General features: G+C 43.9%; 1 protein-coding gene across 1 annotated transcript in view; it reads left to right on the forward strand.

Annotated features, from left to right (window-relative positions):
* LOC110516931 (dynein heavy chain 6, axonemal-like) overlaps positions 1–12,500 on the forward strand; it is a 191,356-nt gene that overhangs the window by 99,950 nt on the left and 78,906 nt on the right. Inside the window, exons 43-50 of the mRNA XM_036955471.1 lie at positions 430–587; positions 1,611–1,742; positions 4,636–4,807; positions 6,131–6,277; positions 8,406–8,479; positions 8,635–8,789; positions 9,841–10,072; positions 10,943–11,095. Of these exons, the coding sequence (XP_036811366.1) occupies positions 430–587; positions 1,611–1,742; positions 4,636–4,807; positions 6,131–6,277; positions 8,406–8,479; positions 8,635–8,789; positions 9,841–10,072; positions 10,943–11,095 (1,223 nt within the window). The remainder of the gene's footprint in view (positions 1–429; positions 588–1,610; positions 1,743–4,635; positions 4,808–6,130; positions 6,278–8,405; positions 8,480–8,634; positions 8,790–9,840; positions 10,073–10,942; positions 11,096–12,500) is intronic.

A 12,500-nucleotide genomic window follows, 5' to 3' on the forward strand; every position in this document is an offset into this window, starting at 1 on the left:
AGAGAGAGAGAGGGTGAGAGAGAGAGAGAGAGAGAGAGAGCGAGAGAGAGACAGAGAGAGAGAGAGAGAGAGAGAGAGAGAGCGAGCGAGAGAGAGAGAGCGAGAGAGAGAGAGAGAGAGAGGGTGAGAGAGAGAGAGAGAGAGAGAGAGAGAGAGTAATATTGGGGTAGAGATACGGTAACTAGCAACACGTTCTGGGTGAGAGAGAGATTGAGAGACATAAGAGGAAAGAGACTGGAATGATATTGGAGAGGTGCGAGAACAGGGTCTCCCAAACACCGTCCTGGGTTCATATGTTGTTGGCCTCTTAGCACAACATGGTGGTTATACATCACCCAGGCAATGTTACAGATCACCCTGGTAACAAGAACTGATAGGCCTACTTAGCGAAGTGTTATTAATGGCCTCCCTCCCTCCTCTTCATGTCAGGTGCTCCTGGTAACAGAAAGATAGTGATCTTTGTGGATGATCTGAACATGCCTAAATTGGACACCTACGGCTCCCAGCCTCCAATAGAACTGCTCAGACAGTTCCAGGACTTCCACGGCTTCTACGACCGAGAGAAGTTCTTCTGGAAGGAGATCCAGGTACACACACCACACACCACGCACCACACACACCACACACCACACACACACACACCACACACCACGCACCACGCACCACACACACCACACACCACACACCACACACACAGTCTTATTCAATATGTAGACAGAGTCTCATCTTGTCTGGGCTAGAGGATATTAGGTGAAACATTGAGGGTATTCTGCTCCAGTCGTTATTTTTAAGTCTGAGAAAATGAAGTGACTTTATGTTTGTGGTCAGTGAAAACTTTGACTTTAGTATTCAGACAGAGGGATGGTCTGAGGTCCATAGTAGATTGGAGGCCCAGGTCCAGGAGCTGATAGGGTCCGTTTTTCTGCCACAGTACAATGTGTTTGTTTTAGTCTTTTGTTATTGTTGTGAATGGTCAGCACACAGTACTAAGTTTCCAATAGCACAATCATTCACAGAATCAGTTATTCTGTTTGTTGAGATCTGAACGTGTACTGGGTGTAAATGTGTTTCCACCACATGCAGACAGACGACAGACAACCATGTCAATACAGCAACCAGAGTAGTCACACAAGGTCATATGCAGACACACACACACACACACACGCATCTGCACACACACGCAAACACACACACGCGCGCACACACACAAACCCACACACACACAGGGAATACAGAACCAAGAGCATGTCAATATTTTCTAATCCAAACAGGGTTTCACTCTGAAGTTTAACTCAGCTAAAAATTCTGACCCGGGTGGATGTTCTTCAAACTGAAAGTCAAATGTAATATTGATAGAAGACGAAATCGATAAGTTTCAAAATATGAGAGTTTAAATATATATGAAAATATGAGGGTTTAAATACATATGAAAATATGAGGGTTTAAATACATATGAAAATATGAGGGTTTAAATATATATGAAAATATGAGGGTTTAAATACATATGAAAATGTGTTGGTAGGAAATCTTTTTTTCTGTGCCAAATCTTCCTTTCGATCCCCTCTCCTCCGTTCCTCCCCTCTTCTCTCTCATTCTCTTTCTCTCTGCAGGACATGACGATCGCGGCGGCCTGCGCTCCACCTGGAGGGGGCCGTAACCCGGTGACCCCTCGTTTCATCCGCCACTTCAGCATGCTGTGTCTGCCCACTCCCTCCGAACACAGCCTCAAACAGATCTTCAATGTGGGTAACCTCTGACATCTAAACCCTGCCCTAAGAGCACAGTCTCAAACAGATCTTCAAGGTCAAGACTTAACTTCCAACCTCGGTTCCTAACCCTAATATGACCTTTTAACCCCTGTCTCCAAACCCTCTTGTCTCTTCTCTCCTCATGTCCTCTCCCTCACAGCCCCTTAACAAGCTGTGGTAGATTAATTACAGATCAACAATCCTCATGTCCTCTCCCTCACAGCCCCTTAACAAGCTGTGGTAGTTTAATTACAGATCAACAATCATCATGTCCTCTCCCTCACAGCCCCTTAACAAGCTGTGGTAGTTTAATTACAGATCAACTATCATCATGTCCTCTCCCTCACAACCCTTAACAAGCTGTGGTAGTTTAATTACAGATCGACTATCATCATGTCCTCTCCCTCACAGCCCCTTAACAAGCTGTGGTAGTTTAATTACAGATCGACTATCGTCATGTCCTCTCCCTCACAGCCCCTTAACAAGCTGTGGTAGTTTAATTATAGATCGACTATCGTCATGTCCTCTCCCTCACAGCCCCTTAACAAGCTGTGGTAGTTTAATTACAGATCGACTATCGTCATGTCCTCTCCCTCACATCCCCTTAACAAGCTGTGGTAGTTTAATTATAGATCGACTATCGTCATGTCCTCTCCCTCACATCCCCTTAACAAGCTGTGGTAGTTTAATTACAGATCGACTATCGTCATGTCCTCTCCCTCACAGCCCTTAACAAGCTGTGGTAGTTTAATTATAGATCGACTATCGTCATGTCCTCTCCCTCACAGCCCCTTAACAAGCTGTGGTAGTTTAATTACAGATCGACTATCGTCATGTCCTCTCCCTCACATCCCCTTAACAAGCTGTGGTAGTTTAATTATAGATCGACTATCGTCATGTCCTCTCCCTCACATCCCCTTAACAAGCTGTGGTAGTTTAATTACAGATCGACTATCGTCATGTCCTCTCCCTCACATCCCCTTAACAAGCTGTGGTAGTTTAATTACAGATCGACTATCGTCATGTCCTCTCCCTCACAGCCCCTTAACAAGCTGTGGTAGTTTAATTATAGATCGACTATCGTCATGTCCTCTCCCTCACAGCCCCTTAACAAGCTGTGGTAGATTAATTACAGATCGACTATCGTCATGTCCTCTCCCTCACATCCCCTTAACAAGCTGTGGTAGTTTAATTACAGATCGACTATCGTCATGTCCTCTCCCTCACAGCCCCTTAACAAGCTGTGGTAGTTTAATTATAGATCGACTATCGTCATGTCCTCTCCCTCACATCCCCTTAACAAGCTGTGGTAGTTTAATTACAGATCGACTATCGTCAAGTCCTCTCCCTCACAGCCCCTTAACAAGCTGTGGTAGTTTAATTACAGATCGACTATCGTCATGTCCTCTCCCTCACAGCCCTTAACAAGCTGTGGTAGTTTAATTACAGATCGACTATCGTCATGTCCTCTCCCTCACAGCCCCTTAACAAGCTGTGGTAGTTTAATTATAGATCGACTATCGTCACACTTGTTTTTCTATCCTCGTTGGGACCTATAATTGATTTCCATTCAAAATTCTATTTTCCTTAGCCCCAAAACCTTAACCCAAACCCTACACCTATCTCCTAAACCTAACCACTAATGCCTTACCCTAACCCTCATTCTAACCCTAAACCTAACCCCTAACCTTAAGCCAAACCCTACACCTATCTCCTAAACCTAACCACTAATGCCTTACCCTAACCCTCATTCTAACCCTAAACCTAACCCCTAACCTTAAGCCAAACCCTACACCTATCTCCTAAACCTAACCACTACTAATGCCTTACCCTAACCCTCATTCTAACCCTAAACCTAACCCCTAACCTTAACCCAAACCCTACACCTATCTTCTAAACCTAACCACTAATGCCTTACCCTAACCCTCATTCTAACCCTAAACCTAACCCCTAACCTTAAGCCAAACCCTACACCTATCTCCTAAACCTAACCACTAATGCCTTACCCTAACCCTCATTCTAACCCTAAACCTAACCCCTAACCTTAACCCAAACCCTACACCTATCTTCTAAACCTAACCACTAATGCCTTACCCTAACCCTCATTCTAACCCTAAACCTAACCCCTAACCTTAAGCCAAACCCTACACCTATCTCCTAAACCTAACCACTAATGCCTTACCCTAACCCTAATTCTAACCCTAAACCTAACCCCTAACCTTAACCCAAACCCTACACCTAACTCATAAACCTAACCACTAATGCCTTACCCTAACCCTAATCCTACCCACTAACCCTAATTCTAACCCTAAACCTAACCCCTAAACCTTAACCCAAACCCTACACCTATCTCCTAAACCTAACCACTAATGCCTTACCCTAACCCTAATTCTAACCCTAACCCCTAACCTTAAGCCAAACCCTACACCTATCTCCTAAACCTAACCACTAATGCCTTACCCTAACCCTAATTCTAACCCTAAACCTAACTCCTAAACCTTAACCCAAACCCTACACCTAACTCATAAACCTAACCACTAACGCCTAACCCTAATTCTAACTCTAATTATAACCCTAATTCTTAACCTAACCCTAATTCTAATTCTAATTCTAACCCTAATTCTAACCCTAAACGTAACCCCTAATCTTAAAATGAACTTTGTCCTCATGGGGATGTGAGATATGTCCCCACGAGGGAGAATTTGCCTTGTTTTATTATCCTTGTGGGGACTTTTGGGGGATTCAGAAGAACAAGACCACACACACACACACAATCACGTGCGTGTCTTGAGTCTGCCCTCTCTCATCAAGGGCATATTCAAGCACACACACCCTCAAGCCCACATACGCTTAACTCTCTCTGTTGAAACGGTCTCTCCCCCTCCAGGCCATCCTCAGTGGTTTCCTCAGTGAGTTCCCCCAGGCGGTGAGGTCTTCAGCAGGCAGCATCGTAGACGCAGCAGTAGAGATCTACCACCGCATGTCTGTGGACCTCCTGCCTACACCAGCCAAGTCCCACTACGTCTTCAACCTCAGGGACCTCTCCAAGTGTGTCCAGGGTGAGACACATACACACACACACTACGTCTTCAACCTCAGGGACCTCTCCAAGTGTGTCCAGGGTGAGACACATACACACACACACTACGTCTTCAACCTCAGGGACCTCTCCAAGTGTGTCCAGGGTGAGACACATACACACACACACTACGTCTTCACCCTCAGAGACCTCTCCAAGTGTGTCCAGGGTGAGACACACACACACACACACTACGTCTTCAACCTCAGGGACCTCTCCAAGTGTGTTCAGGGTGAGACACACACACACACACATACACACACACACTATGTCTTCAACCTCAGGGACCTCTCCAAGTGTGTCCAGGGTGAGAAAGTTTGTCTTGGCTTATTCACTTGTAAGTTATTAAAGTAGCTGATGGACTGAAATGCTCTTGGTTGTAGCCTGAAGTCCAGACAGAGACAGTACCAGTCCTCTACCCAGCAGCCTCACAACCATCATCAGAGCAGAGAGGCCTGAGTTGAAGTGACTACTGCTCCCTGACCCCCGCTAGGGAGTCACCATGCAGAACACACACACACATACACACACACACCAGCGAGCGTAAACACACACACTAACACACACACATACACCCACATACACACACCAGCATTAATACTTACCCAAGGCGAATAAGGCCAACCCAGCCCCCATTCTTGCTGAGGGCGAGCGTGGTCACGTTAATGCCCTCAACTTTCTAACAAGACTTGAACATGGATCCTCTGGTGTGTCCGACCCATCATATCTCCTAAAGCATCCCTAGTGTTGCATAACATTGATAACAACAGGGATGTGTCAACAGCAGATATTAGAATCTTCTTTACTTCTTAATGTGTTAAGGTTGCAGGGTGAGAACCACCAAGTTGAATCATGTTTTATTATTCTCTGGTCGTAAATAAATCATGTTAAATCCATCTAACCCTCCCTCCCCCCTTCACCTTCCTCCCTCCCCCGCTCCCTCTCCTCCCTGCCTCCCACTCTCTCTCATCTCAACCTCCCTCCACTTCTCTCCCTCCCTTTACCCCCCTCTCTCCCTCCCTTCACCTCCCTCCTCATTCTCTCTCCCTCTCCCTCCCTGCCTCTTTACCTCTCTCTTCCCTTCACCTCCCCCCTCCCCCCCCCCCCCTCCCCTCCATCTCTCTCTCCCTCCACCTCCCTCTCTCATTCTCTCTCTCTCTCCCTCCCTGCCTCTTTACTTTCCTCCCTCCCCCACCTCCCTCTCTTCCCCCTCCTCCTCTCTCCCCCCTCCTCCCTCCCTCCCTCCTCTCACCTCTCTCTCATTCTCTCTCTCTCTCCCTCCCTCTGTCTGTTTGTCCTCCAGGTATGTTGCAGTGTGAGCCAGGCACGGTGAGGGATCAGACTGGGATATTCCGTCTGTTCTGTCACGAGTGTCAGAGAGTGTTCCACGACCGCCTCATCAACAACGAAGACAAAACCTACTTCAACACCATCGTCTCTGAGATGGCCAGTAAGAACATAACACAGAGTGTAATAGAACCTAGACGACCAGTAAGAACGTAACACAGAGTTTAATAGAACCTAGACGACCAGTAAGAACATAACACAGAGTTTAATAGAACCTAGACGACCAGTAAGAACGTAACACAGAGTTTAATAGAACCTAGACGATTAGGAAGAACATAACACAGAGTTTAATAGAACCTAGACAGTTAGTAAGAACATAACCCAGAGTTTAATAGAACCTAGACGGCCAGTAAGAACATAACACAGAGTTTAATAGAACCTAGATGACCAGTAAGAACGTAACACAGAGTTTAATAGAACCTAGACGATTAGGAAGAACATAACACAGAGTTTAATAGAACCTAGACGGCCAGTAAGAACATAACACAGAGTTTAATAGAACCTAGACGACCAGTAAGAACGTAACACAGAGTTTAATAGAACCTAGACGATTAGGAAGAACATAACACAGAGTTTAATAGAACCTAGACAGTTAGTAAGAACATAACCCAGAGTTTAATAGATCCTAGACGGCCAGTAAGAACATAACACAGAGTTTAATAGAACCTAGATGACCAGTAAGAACGTAACACAGAGTTTAATAGAACCTAGACGATTAGGAAGAACATAACACAGAGTTTAATAGAACCTAGACGGCCAGTAAGAACATAACACAGAGTTTAATAGAACCTAGACGACCAGTAAGAACGTAACACAGAGTTTAATAGAACCTAGACGATTAGGAAGAACATAACACAGAGTTTAATAGAACCTAGACAGTTAGTAAGAACATAACCCAGAGTTTAATAGAACCTAGACGGCCAGTAAGAACATAACACAGAGTTTAATAGAACCTAGATGACCAGTAAGAACGTAACACAGAGTTTAATAGAACCTAGACGATTAGGAAGAACATAACACAGAGTTTAATAGAACCTAGACAGTTAGTAAGAACATAACCCAGAGTTTAATAGAACCTAGACGGCCAGTAAGAACATAACACAGAGTTTAATAGAACCTAGATGACCAGTAAGAACGTAACACAGAGTTTAATAGAACCTAGACGATTAGGAAGAACATAACACAGAGTTTAATAGAACCTAGACAGTTAGTAAGAACATAACCCAGAGTTTAATTGAACCTAGACGGCCAGTAAGAATATAACACAGAGTTTAATAAAACCTAGACGGCCAGTAAGAACATAATACAGAGTTTAATAGAACCTAGAGCTAGACGGTCAGTAAGAACATAACACAGAGTTTAATAGAACCTAGACGGCCAGTAAGAACATAACAGAGTTTAATAGAACCTAGACGGCCAGTAAGAACATAACACAGAGTTTAATAGAATCTAGAGCTAGACGGTCAGTAAGAACATAATACAGAGTTTAATAGAACCTAGACGGCCAGTAAGAACATAACACAGAGTTTAATAGAACCTAGACGGCCAGTAAGAACATAACACAGAGTTTAATAGAACCTAGACGGCCAGTAAGAACATAACACAGAGTTTAATAGAACATAGACGGCCAGTAAGAACATAACAGAGAGTTTAATAGAACCTAGACGGCCAGTAAGAACATAATACAGAGTTTAATAGAACCTAGACGGCCAGTAAGAACATAACACAGAGTTTAATAGAACCTAGACGGCCAGTAAGAACATAACACAGAGTTTAATAGAACCTAGACGGCCAGTAAGAACATAACACAGAGTTCAATAGAACCTAGACAGTTAGTAAGAACATAACACAGAGTTTAAAAAAACCTAGACGGCCAGTAAGAACATAACACAGAGTTTAATAGAACTTAGACGGCCAGTAAGAACATAACACAGAGTGTAATAGAACCTAGACGGCCAGTAAGAACATAACACAGAGTTTAATAGAACCTAGACGACCAGTAAGAACATAACACAGAGTTTAATAGAACCTAGACGGCCAGTAAGAACATAACACAGAGTTTAATAGAACCTAGACGGCTAGTTTGAACTTTCAGAGTTTAGCCTCTCACTAAGCAGTGTTTTGACATATTAAGTTTGAAAGCCATTTCAATGTCCTTATCTGAAACGTCCCACAATTGTTGAGCTATGAATAGCAACTCTTTAAATATATTTCCCTTCTTCTTCTTTCAGGCAAATATTTTGGCTTCAATTTAGAACCCAATTACTTTGTGACCAAACCCATCATATTTGGAGATTTCATCAAGGTAAAATGCGCTATAAGCCTATAAATCCAATCAATTTCCCAGGTGCTCAAAGCGCTTAACATTTACGGCATTCATCTATCTATCTGGCAATCCTTCCTGTCCCCCGCCCCCCTCCATCTCTCCCTCCCCCTTTCCCTCCCTCTCCTCTCCTCTAGGTGGGTGCAGAGAAGGCAGATCGTCTGTATGAGGACCTAACAGAGCCAGATAAGATCAGGACTGTGCTCCAGGACTACCTGGATGACTACAACATGACCTTCTCCAAGGAGACCAAGCTGGTGTTCTTCCAGGACGCTGTAGAACACGTCTCCAGGTCATTTTACACTCGGAAACTGAGCCCTATTCCCTAATTAGTGCAGTGAATGCATTCGAAATTGTACCCCATTCCCTATATAGTGTACAGACGTTTTGGCCTAAATCGCACCCTATTCCCTATTTAGTGGACTGATTAGCATCTTTAATGACACTCTATTCCCTATTTAGTGGACTGATTAGTATACTTAACAACACTCTATTCCCTATTTAGTGAACTGATTAGTATACTTAATGACACTCTATTCCCTATTTAGTGGACTGATTAGCATACTTAACAACACTCTATTCCCTATTTAATGAACCGATTAGTATACTTAATGACACTCTATTCCCTATTTAATGAACTGATTAGCATACTTAACAACACTCTATTCCCTATTTAATGAACTGATTAGCATACTTAACAACACTCTATTCCCTATTTAGTGAACTGATTAGCATACTTAACAACACTCTATTCCCTATTTAATGAACTGATTAGCATACTTAACAACACTCTGTTCCCTATTTAGTGAACTGATTAGCATACTTAACAACACTCTATTCCCTATTTAGTGGACTGATTAGCATACTTAACAACACTCTATTCCCTATTTAATGAACTGATTAGCATACTTAACAACACTCTATTCCCTATTTAATGAACTGATTAGCATACTTAACAACACTCTATTCCCTATTTAATGAACTGATTAGCATACTTAACAACACTCTATTCCCTATTTAATGAACTGATTAGTATACTTAACGACACTCTATTCCCTATTTAATGAACTGATTAGCATACTTAACAACACTCTATTCCCTATTTAATGAACTGATTAGCATACTTAACAACACTCTATTCCCTATTTAATGAACTGATTAGTATACTTAACAACACTCTATTCCCTATTTAATGAACTGATTAGTATACTTAACGACACTCTATTCCCTATTTAATGAACTTATTTTGTCCAGAACCCCATTAAGAGTTAGTTTTTGTGTTTTTGTAATGCTTCACTTTGTTAAATTGCTTACTTCCTGACCCAGTCCTTCTGTCCCTATAGGATAGCGCGTATGATCCGCCAGGAGCGCGGTAACGCCCTATTGGTGGGCGTGGGGGGCACGGGGAAACAGTCACTGACGCGGCTGGCGGCCCACATGTGCGGCATGCGCTGCTTCCAGATAGAACTGAGCCGAGGATACAACTACGACAGCTTCCATGAAGACCTGAGACGACTGTTCAAGATGGCTGGGGTGGAGGGCAAGGACATGGTGTTCCTCTTCACTGACACACAGGTAGGGGAGGGGAAAAGGGGGGAGAGGACATGGTGTTCCTCTTCACTGACACACAGGTAGGGGAGGGGGGAGAGGGGGGAGAGGACATGGTGTTCCTCTTCACTGACACACAGGTAGGGGAGGGGAAGAGGGGGGAGAGGACATGGTGTTCCTCTTCACTGACACACAGGTAGGGGAGGGGGGAGAGGGGGGAGAGGACATGGTGTTCCTCTTCACTGACACACAGGTAGGGGAGGGGAAGAGGGGGGAGAGGACATGGTGTTCCTCTTCACTGACACACAGGTAGGGGAGGGGGGAGAGGGGGGAGAGGACATGGTGTTCCTCTTCACTGACACACAGGTAGGGGAGGGGAAGAGGGGGGAGAGGACATGGTGTTCCTCTTCACTGACACACAGGTAGGGGAGGGGAAGAGGGGGGAGAGGACATGGTGTTCCTCTTCACTGACACACAGGTAGGGGAGGGGAAGAGGGGGGAGAGGACATGGTGTTCCTCTTCACTGACACACAGGTAGGGGAGGGGAAGAGGGGGGAGAGGACATGGTGTTCCTCTTCACTGACACACAGGTAGGGGAGGGGAAGAGGGGGGAGAGGAGGGGAGAGTTTGCAAGAACAGGTGTGTGTGCATGGAGACTATGTGATGGGCAGATAGCAGGTCTATAAAGACTGTACCAGACAGCTAATGAAGTAGATATGGCCAGTGTTTATCTGTGACCATCTGCTTGCCAAACCATGCCACCTCTGTGACTCATCACCTCATTACCCCACTGAGCAGAAGCCGAGGCATTAGCCCTGGAAGCTATAGCTTCAGTCTTCAGTTCTCAGGCACGTTTCCAGCCCCCCTCCATTACATGTGTGTATTATTGTTCATCAGATCGTGGTGGAGGAGTTCCTAGAGGACATTAACAACATGTTGAACAGTGGAGAGGTGCCCAACCTGTTTGAGAAGGATGATCTGGAGCAGGTCCTGGCTGCCACACGGCCCAGAGCCAAGGAGGCCGGCATCAACGAGGGAAACCGAGACGAGGTACAGTAGAGTACACACTCACTCATAGAACACTCAATATAGAATTGTAATTACAGGGCTCCTCTGTAAAAGAGACCTTTACTCCCTGTCAAAATTAAGGTTAAATATAATAAGTACATGTGTAATATTTATGTATGTACTGTCGTGTCTTTACTATGGATTAAATGATATGACATGTTATTTTATAAAATCAATTATCTGTAATTAATAATTACCTGATTAAACTAATCATGTAAATGTATTAACTAGGAAGTCGGGGCACCACGGAAGAATGTTTATAGAGCTGTTGTCTTCTGAATAAACTCTTAAAGACCTGGTAATCTTTTATATCAACAGTAGTCAATTATTAATCGTCACCTTATTCAGTCTCATCTGAGCGTCGTAAAATGATTGGTTATCTTCGCGAACCCTGGTTAACAAGTTGAATCAGCAATACAAAATTTGGTTTAATTAGTTATTTACTAAATTCCCAAATAATCACACAGAATTACATATGCACAGGCTGGATCATACATTGATTACTAATTATGTCATACAAGAAAATGTCCCTAGCGGACGGAACTGATATGACGGCTGGTTACACAAAGAAAGGGGGTTGGGTTTGAATGAAAGCGCGGGAAGACTGAGGAACAAAATAATTGGGTCTCTATCGGACCTTATGAAGCTATGCTGTCGTAAAAACAGAATCTTATGCATTCTAAATAACCGCCCATTCGGAAAAGGAAAATGCAAGAATTATATTTTCTCTGAGCTGTGCTTCGATAGTTTGGTCGAAGATGGAAGGCTGGGTTGCCCAGCAGAGATCTCCCTTGTCCTTTGAAGAATATTTCTGGGCGGATACGTTGTAGTCTGTCGTCGTGTGGTAGAACGGATACGATGTGGTACCCTGTCGTTCTGAAGAGATTGTCCGTCCTTTCCTAGCCCACGTTTACAGCTGCTGCTGATAACTCAACGTCTAGGATGTATCACTTCTTCAGTGAATAAGAGTTCAAAGTTCATACCAAGTTGCCATACTAAGCTCATGCTATATTCTGGCTGGTGTATTCAAATTCATCCTTCCAGCATGGCGATCGCTACCTCTACGTTGAAATTCACCCTTCTGGACGTATGGACATCAGTCCTCACGTCATCAGGAACACAATGTTAATTTTGTTTAGGTTGTAGTCATTCAACCATTCGCAACCAGAGCTCACGCTGAGGTTGGCTTAGTTCGCCGTGAATTGGGTCACGGGGGTTCTTATAGTAATGTAGAATAGGGATTGCTTCATCGTTTCCAACCAATACCTATTCACGTGGGGTGGCCACTGATTGAGCATATTTTACTTAGCAAAACAATTCTCTAATTTTAAACGCTAAAATGACATGTCATCTTTTCACAAATAGTGTCATATTTAAACGTTTAAAA

This window comes from Oncorhynchus mykiss, chromosome 19, assembly GCF_013265735.2.
Source record: "Oncorhynchus mykiss isolate Arlee chromosome 19, USDA_OmykA_1.1, whole genome shotgun sequence".
In the NCBI taxonomy this organism is placed as follows: domain Eukaryota; kingdom Metazoa; phylum Chordata; class Actinopteri; order Salmoniformes; family Salmonidae; genus Oncorhynchus; species Oncorhynchus mykiss.